At 34.2% G+C, this 11,766-nt stretch overlaps 1 protein-coding gene across 2 annotated transcripts; it reads left to right on the top strand.

The window, feature by feature from the left end:
- Positions 1-946: 946 nt before the first annotated feature.
- Positions 947-11,148, top strand: LOC105791335 (uncharacterized protein At4g10930). 2 transcript variants are annotated; one of them, XM_012619367.2, is made up of 15 exons: positions 947-1,081; positions 1,345-1,459; positions 1,707-1,792; positions 2,988-3,078; positions 3,278-3,327; positions 3,757-3,826; positions 4,712-4,821; positions 5,347-5,412; positions 5,985-6,556; positions 6,675-6,764; positions 6,891-6,966; positions 7,533-8,802; positions 8,923-8,997; positions 9,150-10,202; positions 10,381-11,148. In XM_012619367.2, the coding sequence occupies exons 2-15, from the start codon at positions 1,391-1,393 to the stop codon at positions 10,606-10,608; spliced, it is 3,906 nt and encodes a 1,301-aa protein (XP_012474821.1). In that variant the 5' UTR covers positions 947-1,081; positions 1,345-1,390; the 3' UTR covers positions 10,609-11,148. The 2 variants fall into 2 exon arrangements, with proteins under 2 accessions (XP_012474821.1, XP_012474822.1); XM_012619368.2 differs by lacking the exon at positions 947-1,081 and adding an exon at positions 1,100-1,211.
- Positions 11,149-11,766: the final 618 nt, after the last annotated feature.

Here is an 11,766-nt window from a genome sequence, read left to right as displayed (position 1 = left end):
ACCTTGGTAAGTGTATCAATGCCTAGTATTTTCAATCGGTTTTACAAACAAATAGAAGGCCAATTTGGTATTGAGACTAAGGTAAGGTATCGGTAACTATAAGGAAATTTCGGTACATTGATCCAAGTATCGATACCTTATGATTTTAATTTGATTTTATGAAACGTCAAAGCTTAATTTGGTATCGGTAATTTTCTAAAATTCCAATTTATTCCTTTTTGCCACATTTCCACATCCATAATATTTTTCTTTGATTTTTATCTCTAATATCAATTTTATTTCATAAAATTCTTTATTTGACTCATTTTCTAATTTCGTTAAAATTTACTATATTCGATTCCAAAATAGTGTTTTATGTCTTATAGAAACTTTTGGGGTGTTATAAGGAGAGGATTGTACCAACCGACTATAAAAGCACATTCTTTTCTAATTCTTTAAATGAATGTTTACTTTTTAGTTTTAATAATAAAGAGAATGTAACAACAGGTAGCGGTAATGTGGAATGGGATATTTTATTTGGAATTACAATATAGAAAATATGTTCAATAAACTCTTGATGCAGTGATAAGAGTATTATATTGTAAACATGAGAGCTTGGGTTCGATCCAAGTCCAACCATATTCCTTTCCTCCAATTAAAAAAGAAAAAAAGAAAAGTAGTTTTATCTTTATTTAGGACCTATATTTGACATTTATTGGGAGACGAATGCAGAGACTATTGTTGACAAATATCTTTAGCTGTTTAAGGTCACTCATAACTTCCTCATATTACCAAACAGAATTATGATCATATTTTAATTCTACTTCTAGAAAGAAGAAAAAAATAATGGGCCAAAAAAAGACACAATCATTTTCATTTATTTATTTACTTGGGATAGCGCAAATATTGGGCTTTAGTTGCCCCATATCAAAGCCCAAGATTCATGTTAGGCTTTAAGGCAGCATATTCAATTTTCGAAACTCGCAGTTACGAAGATACCCTTTCTTGATCCTCATCACATCTTTCACTTCAGCGATACAGACACGAGAAAGGGGATGGCGGACTCTTCTTTCATTCGCTTCTAATCTTTTCGCTTTAAAAGGTAACTAATCTTTCTTAATCCTCCCATTTTTCATATTGCTCTCTCTCTCTCTCTCTCTTTATTTCTAATTTTTTTATTTAATTACTGAATTGACCTCTTAAACTTCTTTGAAAATCCCTATTTCTGTGAGGTTAGCAACTTAAGTTTTTGAATAACATCGATATATGCATACCTAGACGATCCTAAGTATGCATGTATCTTTGATCATTTGATTTTTCATATGATTTTGATATTTTACTGGGTTTTTGTTGTTATTCTTGTAGGTTTTCATTTATTCTTGACAGGTTTGTAATTTTTGAAAAGATAAAAATGGATGTGGATTTGGTTGCAAGTGGAATTTTGGACGAGGATACTATTCCAGTTATTGATCAAAACAATGTAAGCTTCTAGTTAAATGATTATTCGGATTATTATTACTTCGGTTATTTCATTTCATTTTACTTTATCTTTTATTTTGTTTCCAATTGTATCCTAGTTTCTTTGATTTTGTAGCTGAAAGTTGAAAACTCTAGTGTTAGATGCGTGGAAAAAGTATTCAAATACTTGCACTGGTTTATGATAGTTGTTTGATTTAGAGTCTTGAATGTGTGTGTTCTTTTCCTTTTCCTTTTCCTTTTAAATACAGGATCTTTCTAATTTCGATGGCGGCAGATGCGGGATATGCATGGATATTATTATTGACAGGGGGGTTCTTGATTGCTGTCAACACTGGTATTTTTCTGCATACTGTTTCTAGTTATTCCTATTTTCATCTTTACCCCCTGTAGCATCTTTAATTAGAAGCAAAGCTCCTTTTCTTTATGGCGCTAGTAGTGTGGGTAGGCATCTAGTTTTCTCTTAGGGGGCGTTTGGTTCACCGCGTAACATACATTCCAGACTACGGTGTTTGGATTTCAACATTCTGGCCATCCCGTAATATTATATGGTGTTATGGCCTCTTTCTTAGGTAATCTGATATTCAGGGCCGAATCTGAATTTAGGACAAAATTACTTCTCTTTTCATTATATTTATCAATATAATCCTTTTTATTATATTTTAAGACAAAAACCAAAATATCTCTTCTTTTTTTCTTCTCTTTTTCTCTTTCAAGTTTGAAAACTAAAATTGATGCTGATACTCTATTTTGTCTATTTGTATGGATATTTTTTGACAAAGCCTGCCTTAATATACTACTTTTCTTACAACGCAAAAGAAGAAAACTATGTTCTTTATCAACCATGAAATAACTTTAAGAATGGATTTTTCATACGTAAATACAAGCTTTGTGAGTATATAAACTGTAGAGTTTTCCTTGTTTGAAAAAAAAATTAAACAATTTGGTTATGGTCAGTGTTTCATGTACTTAAGAATGTCTGCAACAAGTAAGCACACAGTCCTCCAAAAATTGGCTGAGCTGACTCGTATACATATTTGGGTCATTCCTAAAATGATCAACATGTGGTGTGGAGAAAAACCATATAAATAAATTTTCATAATTAGGTTTAGTTGTGGTTCAATTGAATTCATATGATCCATCAAAAGAAATTGAATTCATATGATAAAATAAAGGTGTAATAAAAGTGAATTTATTAAGTTATTTTAATATTATAAAAATTTGAGACTAAAAAATGTTGAAAGAAGTGAACTTGTAAACGCAAAATCTTACATTCCCGTAATCCTATTACGAAACATTATCTTTCATTCCCGCAATCTAATTACCTTCACTTGTAGATTATATTTCTCAATCTTTCTCCTCAAGGAGTAAAGTTAAGTAGAAGAAGCTACACTGTTATTTTGTTTTGACTCTGTACTTTGATTTTTTTAATGTGACATTTTATTGAGATTGATTAAAAAATCAATTAGTGTTCTGATGTCTTTGGATCCTGTTGTGAATTTGATGATGCGGGTTCATCTTGTGAATTTCAGGTTTTGTTTTGCATGTATTGACAACTGGGCAACAATCACAAACCTTTGCCCACTTTGCCAGAGTGAATTTCAGTTAATCACCTGTGTCCCAGTGAGTTATGCAAAATTCTTAAAGCTTTGATTTTGGTCTCCCTCTTTTCCTGCTAGTTATTTTACAAAAGTTATTTTTCTCTAAATGGCCCATCTGTATGCTAATTTGGCTACTTTACCTTTAGTTACCTTGAAATTCTTTGTGAAAGTATATGCAATATGTTGATTAAATCATTTGAGCTACCAATTTGATCATGAAGGTATATGACACCATAGGAAGCAACAAAGTTGAGGATGAGACATTTTCCAGGTGCTTCTCAATTCTACTTTCTTCCAACTCAGTTTCATTTGTCCACCAAAAGAGGGAAAAGAAATTCTAGTTTATGTTGGATTCTTGAAACTGCCTGCGTTACATCCTGGTGTCCATTTAGTTTCTTGTTTGTTTTGCATCCTTTGTTATATTAATAAATGAATTAATCTCTCAAGTTTAACATGAAACAACATATTGCAACTATGTAGTATGGATTAGATTTTGGAGGTTATATATGGTGATTGGAGATTCATATCTTATGCATTATTTTGATATTCTGGATTTCAAGAAAATTTTGCAATTAAACAATTTGGAAAATGACCCTCTATGATACAGTAATTACATATTATCTTTGTGAAGAACTATGGTGATTGAGTTGCTAAGATTCTTCTCTATGTTCTGATTTTGACTCTCTTTTTACATATGCAGAGAGGATGATTGGTCCATTGAAGGGAAGAGCAACACTCTTTCTTTCCCATCATACTATATTGATGAAAATGTAATTATCCTGCATATGCTATCTCTATGTTTTCTTCATATATTGAGGACGTAGTAATCATTCGAGCTAGGGGTGAGCGATCGAATCGAGTGAAAAAAGTTCGAGTTCACCAGTCCTATTTTATCATCCTAACTTAATTTGAAATTTTTTTTGAATCGAGTCGAATGAAATGAATTTCGAGTCTAGTCGAATCGAGTGAAATTGTTTGAGTTAAATTAAAAAATAAAAAATGTCAAATAAAAATATTGTTATAGTATAACTAATTCCATGTTAGAGCACGTAAATCGATACCATATATATTTGAAAATTTTTCAAAGAAAAAAAGAACAAAGAAAAGATCTTGAGTATGATAAAATTTTTGTTGAGAGAGAGACCAATTTGCTTATTTTCAAAGTTGATAAGGATTAAAAGAGTATTTACACTAATCTATTATTGAATTATTTGAATTGTAAAATTCAACTTGAACTTGAAACTCGAATCGAGTTATTTGAGTTGACTTGAATAATTTGAATAACTCAAATAACTCGATTCGATTAATTCGAAATTCAAATTTTTTTTCGAATTTTTTGAATTGAATTGAGTTTTGCTCACCCCTAATTTAAGCTAGCTTTAACTTGGACAAATAGTTGTTAAAATGCTTTTGTCAAATGGCACAAATTATTGACAATAAGTTAGAAGATGTCAACAGTGATGGCAATATTAGTTGAAACCAATTGCAGACGTACTTTGGTTCTTTGTTTAGGACAACAGAAACTCCATGCAGAATATAGTGCTATTTTATGAAGATGGAACTTATATTTACCATTTCATTGTTTATTTTTATTTTTCTACTAATTTCTAGTGAATGGCATGCCATATAAACCTTACATATCTTTCTTTTTGTAGTCAGTTATCTGCTTGGATGGAGATGGCTGCAAAGTTCGAAGTTTATCCACAACCATTGAGGGAGATCCCGATCTCGATACATCAATTGCTTGTGACTCTTGTGATATATGGTAACTTGAATCTTTTATTAGAGTTCAATCGGATTTTTCTTTCTGTTACTTTCTTTCCCATCATTTATACATATGCATGTACTTTTATCATTTTATAAATATTCCTTCTTATACGGGTAAGGTTCAGACTGTCACTCTACTTAGGTGATGTATCAAATTTACCACACATTGTTTAACCGGTGTAATTTTATCTCTTTTACTTCCTAGTTTGGTTTAAAAGTTCAAAACTTTACAGTAAAAGAATATTATTTTAGATAATAAATTCTAACTTTTGACCATTTTTACCAAATAGAAAGTACAATGGTAAAACTGTACACATTTGCTCATAAGTGGTAAATTTGATTCATCACCTTAACTAGTATAGTAGATTTGGATCTTATCCCTTTCTCATTATTTATCACTTTGATTCTTTGTGTTCTGTGTTTTCCTTTTTCTTTGTTTTAGCTTCTTCTAGTTGTAGGTTCAGTAATGTTAATTTGTAATGGTTTCATCTCTTAATTGTTTCTCAACTTGGAATCATGACAGGTACCATGCATTTTGTGTGGGATTTGATACTGAGGGCACATCAGAAGACACTTGGTTATGCCCAAGGTAGATTTGAAGAGAGTGATTAGTGTGGGTTGGTGTTGTATTTTGGTTCCTAACTTCATCATGGTCCTTGAGATATCCTACATTAAAGTAACATGTGGTCAATATGTGTGGAATCTTGTGAGAGGTTAAGTTATCATGTGATATACTTTTGTAGGAATTGACTGGGTTAAAGTGACTTTTGAGGGCATTTTACACTAACTGGGTAGCAATCTCAATATCTCTAAGGGGGAATTGATATCTGATTTAGTTCAAAGTCGTGTGCTATTTTGGTTTTAATGATCTTTGGTGTTATCATGTGATATACTTTTGTTGGAATTGACTAGGTTAAAGTTAAGGGCTTTTTACACTAACTGGGTAGTAATCTCAATATCTCTAAGGTGGGATTGATATCTGATTTAGTTCAAAGTCGTGTGCTATTTTGGTTTTAATAATCTTTGGTGTTGTAATGTGGCTTATGTGGTTTATTTGACATTACTTTCTACCTCTATCAGTCCTTCCTGAACTTTTAGGTGTAAAGTTTCCACTTTTCCCCTAATTCTAACATTCTTTATATTGTTTTTATTTTATTATAGATGTGTAGCAAATCAAGCTTCACAAGAATCTGGTGTGGTTCTTGAGAAAAAAAACACCGCGCATGGTCCAGAGATTGCTAATGGTGAATATGTGACAGAGACGACTTTCTCTGGGAAGATGTCTGTTTCTGTTGCGGATACTGGCGAGACAGCTATTGTTGTCTCAATGGTTGGAGGAAATCATTGGACTGAAGAGCCAAGTGAAAACTTTTTATCGATCCTTGAAGTCAGCAACAGTCAGAAAATTGAGCTACCTAGCTCTGAAGGCAATTGCTCTGATACAGAAAAGGCATCATGTGATAAGAGCACTATTCAACCAATTTTGGAGGGCGAGGAGCTGGAGCTGTCTTTATCACGCAATACATTCTCCACTTTACTTTCAAATTCTTCGGTGCACGGTGAGTTCAAGACAAGTAAAGCTACAGAAACAATAAAAGAACGAACCAACTTAGATGGTGTTGGAAATACCTCTGGAAAGTCACTGAATGAATCCTGCACCAGGAACCAATTTTCTGAAACCAAATCCAGTGCAGGCCTTCATCTTGGTTTATCAATAGGCTCGTTTCTGTCTGGTAAGTTAACAATGTAGGAGCTGTCTTTATCTTTTAAAATTCATTGCATGGTTACTACATACCACTAAAGTTTTGTATCTAATGCACATTTCACTACATCTCAACCTTGTGCTTACAGTTGATGATGATGTCAGAAGTAGTGGAAGCAAAGACCAGGTGAATATAGAGACTGAGCATCAGAGTCACATGGAGGCACTAACGCCACTAGGTAAATAAGAAAGTTATCTAATACATTTTCTCTCTTGTTCTAGCATTTGCCTTAAAGTTGGTTTTGTGATCTTTTTTAAGCAATCGATGTATGTATAACGCAAGCTGCCTTCATGTCTGCTTTCAGATGAGAAAACTGAACGTGATAACAAGGAGAATTTTGGCACTGTTACTGGTTTAAAAAGGAAGAATTCATGTTTCAGGTTGCTCTTTCAGTATCTCTATTGTTTCAGTATCTCTATTGTCTTAACTCATACTGGCATACATACATATGTACATGCATTCATGCATACATGCATTCATGCATACATACATACATACATACATACATACATGCATGCATGCATGCATACATGCATACATGCATACATACATACGTACATACATGTGTTTTTTGGAAATAATGCTTTTGTATATATATTTTTATAATCGTTATATTTTTTTACCTATGTCACTACTTGCTAGTTGTCATATTCCTTTTTCTTTTATCTTTTAGGGGGGTGGGCTGGGTGGGAAATATCTCTTTTGGGCAAATAGTACTGCTTGTTATGTTGTTTAAAATTTGTGACTTTTTTTCCTCTGCTGCTAGTTTATTGTTCTCATTTCCATTTTTAGCAGTGGTGGGTGTGGGTGGGGAAGCTTTGCTGTTGGTTTGTTCTTTAAGTTCTATAGCTTTTCTAAATTTATTTTCTTGTTTTAAATTTTGCATTCATCCTTAAACTTTGTTTTTCATGACTTCTTATCCTTCCTGATTATTGATATGCTTTAGGAGTGATGTTTTGAGCTCTGATGGTGAAGAAACCAAATGTAAGAATGAGACTGAAGCTTTGAAGAAGAAAATTAAGGTTGAGGAATTGGTTCATATAGCTCCTGAGAGCAAAGTTGATACATCAGTATCAGATAATACTCCAAAATGCCTCACCCTGAAAGCAGTTTCCAGAGATGGCAAGGTCAAAAGTCATCCAGAAAAGGAAGATCCCATTACTGATTTAATGAGTATTGTTCAGGGGACAAGCCGTAGAACTTCTACCAAGGGGCTTGCACGTCGAAATCCTACTGATGAATCCTTGAAAGGAGAAAATTTGGCTGGCTTGAGGGTAAAAAAAATCATGAGAACATCTGAGGATAAGGAGTCATCTGTTGTTGTGCAAAAATTAAGAAAAGAAATTAGAGAGGCTGTCCGTAACAAATCCACTAAAGAATTTGGAGAAAGCCTTTTTGACCCAAAACTTCTTGCTGCTTTCAGGGCTGCAATATCAGGACCAAAAACTGAAACTGTAAAGAAGTTGTCACCTTCAGCTTTGAAGATGAAGAAATCCTTGTTGCAGAAGGGTAAAGTTCGTGAGAATCTAACAAAGAAAATTTATGCAGATTCTAATGGAAGGCGGAAACGTGCATGGGATCGGGACTGTGAAGTTGAATTTTGGAAGTATCGGTGCATGGGAGCATCAAGGCCCGAAAAGGTTGAGACCTTGAAGTCAGTTCTTGACCTCCTAAGAAATAATGAAGAGGGCTCAGAGAGGTGGCCAACATCTGAATGCCAGGCATCCAACCCCATTCTTTCCAGATTGTATTTAGCAGATACATCTGTTTTCCCACGAAAGGATGACATAAGGCCCTTGTCTGCACTTAAAACCACTGGTAGTTCTGAACAGAGCAGAGAACAAGATGTTGCAGTAGGAAAAACTCCTCTACCATCTCTTGATCAAACTGGAAAAAGTACAGAAGAAAACAAGGTTTCATCAAAGGTTGGTGCTCTGTCAGCTGATCTTAAAGGAGCTAAGACAGGTGTTTTGAACTCAAAAGGTTCTGTTGCTTCTAGTAAAGTTGATTCGAACAAAGGTTCAGAAGGGTCTTTACCAAGGAATCCTAAAGTTGAATCACTGAAAGTAGTGGGTGCGAAGTCTGATGATGTAAAGGTTGATAAAAGAAAATTTGCCCTGGCGGTGCTTGCAAGGAAAAAGGCTGCAGAGAGCAAAAGTGGAACACAGGAAAGGCAGGAGGACAATGCTGTGCTGAAAGGAAACTATCCCTTGCTAGTATGTGGGGGCAAAATCTTTGTTTAACAATTTTCTTTGGACTAGTTCTTTGATATCTGAAGATCTTTTTGTAAAGGCATCCTCATTTTTCCTTTTTCCCTTTCTGATTGCTGCAAGCAGGCTCAGCTACCACCGGACATGAGACCATCACCAGCACCCAGTCGGCATAATAAAATCCCCATATCTGTTAGGCAGGTATATAGTGCTTTTCATTGCATCTCTCTTTTCTTACAATCATGTTCGAGTATCCTGTTTTTAGTAGTATTTACCTGCTTTTATAATCTTTTGATACAAAAATTAAAGAAGCATAGCTGGAGGTGGATAATTCTATGTCATTTGGTGTACAGGCACAGCTTTACCGCCTTACTGAGCACTTCTTAAGAAAAGCAAATCTGCCAATCATTCGCAGAACTGCTGAAACAGAGTTGGCTGTTGCTGATGCAATTAATATCGAAAGAGATGTTGCTGATAGGTCAAACAGCAAAGTAGTGTATCTGAACTTGTGCTCCCAGGAAGTATTGCATCGTTCAGATGACATTAGGTGTGTTAGAGCCAAAGAAGCAGATACTTCATCCCCTTCAGAAATCTCTACTAATAGGCAAGAGCAAGGATCTGATGAGTGTTCGACAGACCCTATGGTTGTGGAAGCACTTAGAAATGCAGGCCTTTTGTCTGATTCCCCTCCAACTAGTCCACTTCATAAAACTGAGGTCCCTAATGAGGTAGATGATTCCTCAGCAAAAATTATGGATGAGGAGCCTGATAATATATTTGAAATGGATTCTCATTTGGAAGCAGATATTTATGGTGATTTTGAGTATGATCTAGAGGATGAAGATTATATTGGTGTTACTGCTGAAAAGGCTCTTAAGGTACAACCTGAAGGTGTGGCAAAAATGAAAGTCGTTTTGTCAACTGTTAGCAATGAGCCGTCAAAATCAAACAACCTTGCTGATGCAGAGGACCATGAGAAATTGGGGAATATTGTGGTACTGAATGATTCTACCTGTTTGCCAAAGAATAGTAATGAACCTTTGATCAAATGCTCAACTGCAGATGATGGGACTGATAGGTCTTGTGCTGTTCTGGAACCCCCAGGTGAAGAGCTTTCCATTGCAGAATGTGAAGAATTATATGGTCCTGACAAAGAGCCTCTAGTAAATAAATTTACAGAAGCATCCCAAAAGATACAAGGGTTGGTTGATGCAGGAATTCCAGCAGACAACACAGCTATTATAGTTAATGAAAATAAAGTTATTGACCCCATTAGTCATGGCTCATCTGGTAGAGAAAATCCCGCTGAACAAATTCAAACTGGTGAAAATGTTAAAAAGAAAGATAAGAAATCCAATATGGAGACAGACAAGCAGTCTGATGGTGCTAATCATGTATCCAAGAAGGTATTGCATAACACATCTTTTTGTTTGTTGTTTTTTCCCTCTGATTTATGCTATATAAATTTCTTGGTGAGAATAGCACATCAATTTGACCATAGGACCATTAAAGTCTTTCATGTACTAGGGCTTTTTCCCTTTGCAGACTTGGATTCTGCTGCTCATACTATCTAATACTTTGCAGGTGGAAGCATACATCAAAGAACATATCCGCCCACTCTGTAAGAGTGGTGTGATAACAGCTGAACAGTACAGATGGGCTGTGGCAAAAACCACCGATAAGGTTATGAAATACCACATAAGTGCCAAGAATGCTAATTTCTTAGTCAAGGAAGGTGACAAGGTAAAGAAACTTGCTGAGCAATACGTAGAGGCAGCCCAGCAGAAGGACAAAACTGATCCCTCGTTATGACTTTCATTTCCACTTCATCTAATTCCAATGACCTCTTGCACATTTCTCTTAGGTTCTAGACCCCCCCCCCTCTCCTCCCTCTTTTTCTGTCTTTGGTCAGTAAATTGTGGACGGTTTAGGCCTGCCTTGAGGGATATAGTCTGATGGAAAACGTGACATTGGCATTGTTAAATCGAGTATTCAAGGTAAACAAACTTGATTATGAGGCCTGCCTTGTATGCCTGTTTGCCATTACAGCCATAGCTCGAGATTTATGCCAAGGAATTTATGTTAGGACAATGCAGTTGTCGAGAAATTGTAAATTTGCTGCCGAGCTGTTCATCGACAACGGTGACAAGCTCCAGATGTACGTTATCAAATTACTGATGGCGTATGTTTCTTCTTAAAACAACTCAAGCAAGGCAATTCAGAATTTAACTAATGCATGCTTGGAACATGCATTTTAATATCTGTATCTGAATTTCATGTGATATAATTGCGAGAAAGTTAAGCATGTAAAATTATTTTTGAAGGCATAAAATATGAAATTCTTTTTCTTTACTTTTCATGTCTGCTTTATAGTTAATGTTCAAGGTTCGTGACTGTTTTTCTATATAATATCATCTTCAAGGCTTGAACTACGTTTTTCACTTGAGAGAAAAATGTGCCTTGTCATTACGCTAAACAACAAATTATTTAGTATATTAACGAGTTATTTTAATTTTATAAGCAGGAACCATTGAATATTTTGTTTATTTATTATTTTTAAACATTAATTCCATTGTCAATATACTAAATAATTAATTTAAAGTATATACACTATTATCCAGTGAAATTAAATTTTTAGTTTCACAAATAAATTAAAAATATCGTGGTAAGTATATAAAATAATTATCTTCAAAGTTATTTAATAAATTTATGAAATTAAGTAGGGTAAAGTACAAAATGGTCATTAAAATATTGTTGTCACCAAATATTAAGAGCCATTGTGGAAGTGTTGACGTGAGAATTTATTTTATGGATCTAATAATAAATTTAGCTTATATGTTCTATCAATTTGATCTTAAATATAAAATATTCAACAAATTTTGCCTATTAATGTTCATAAAATTTGTCATTTTAGTTTAATTTCTAAAAAATTTAATAAATTTAACCATCAACATTTACTTTTTTTTTTTT

This window comes from Gossypium raimondii, chromosome 8, assembly GCF_025698545.1.
Source record: "Gossypium raimondii isolate GPD5lz chromosome 8, ASM2569854v1, whole genome shotgun sequence".
NCBI classification, from domain to species: Eukaryota; Viridiplantae; Streptophyta; class Magnoliopsida; order Malvales; family Malvaceae; genus Gossypium; species Gossypium raimondii.
The sequence above is the reverse complement of the archived record's forward strand: the minus strand, read 5'-3'. Positions and strand labels throughout refer to the sequence as shown.

What these genes read in the sequence shown, in the direction of transcription:
- LOC105791335 (XM_012619367.2), top strand. Translation starts at nt 1,391, where the DNA reads ATGGATGTGGATTTGGTTGCAAGTGGAATTTTGGACGAGGATACTATT. An exon ending in CTTGATTGCTGTCAACACTG is followed by an intron (nt 1,793 to 2,987) that starts GTATTTTTCTGC and finishes TGTGAATTTCAG; the next exon opens with GTTTTGTTTTGCATGTATTG. An exon ending in CATACTATATTGATGAAAAT is followed by an intron (nt 3,827 to 4,711) that starts GTAATTATCCTG and finishes TTCTTTTTGTAG; the next exon opens with TCAGTTATCTGCTTGGATGG.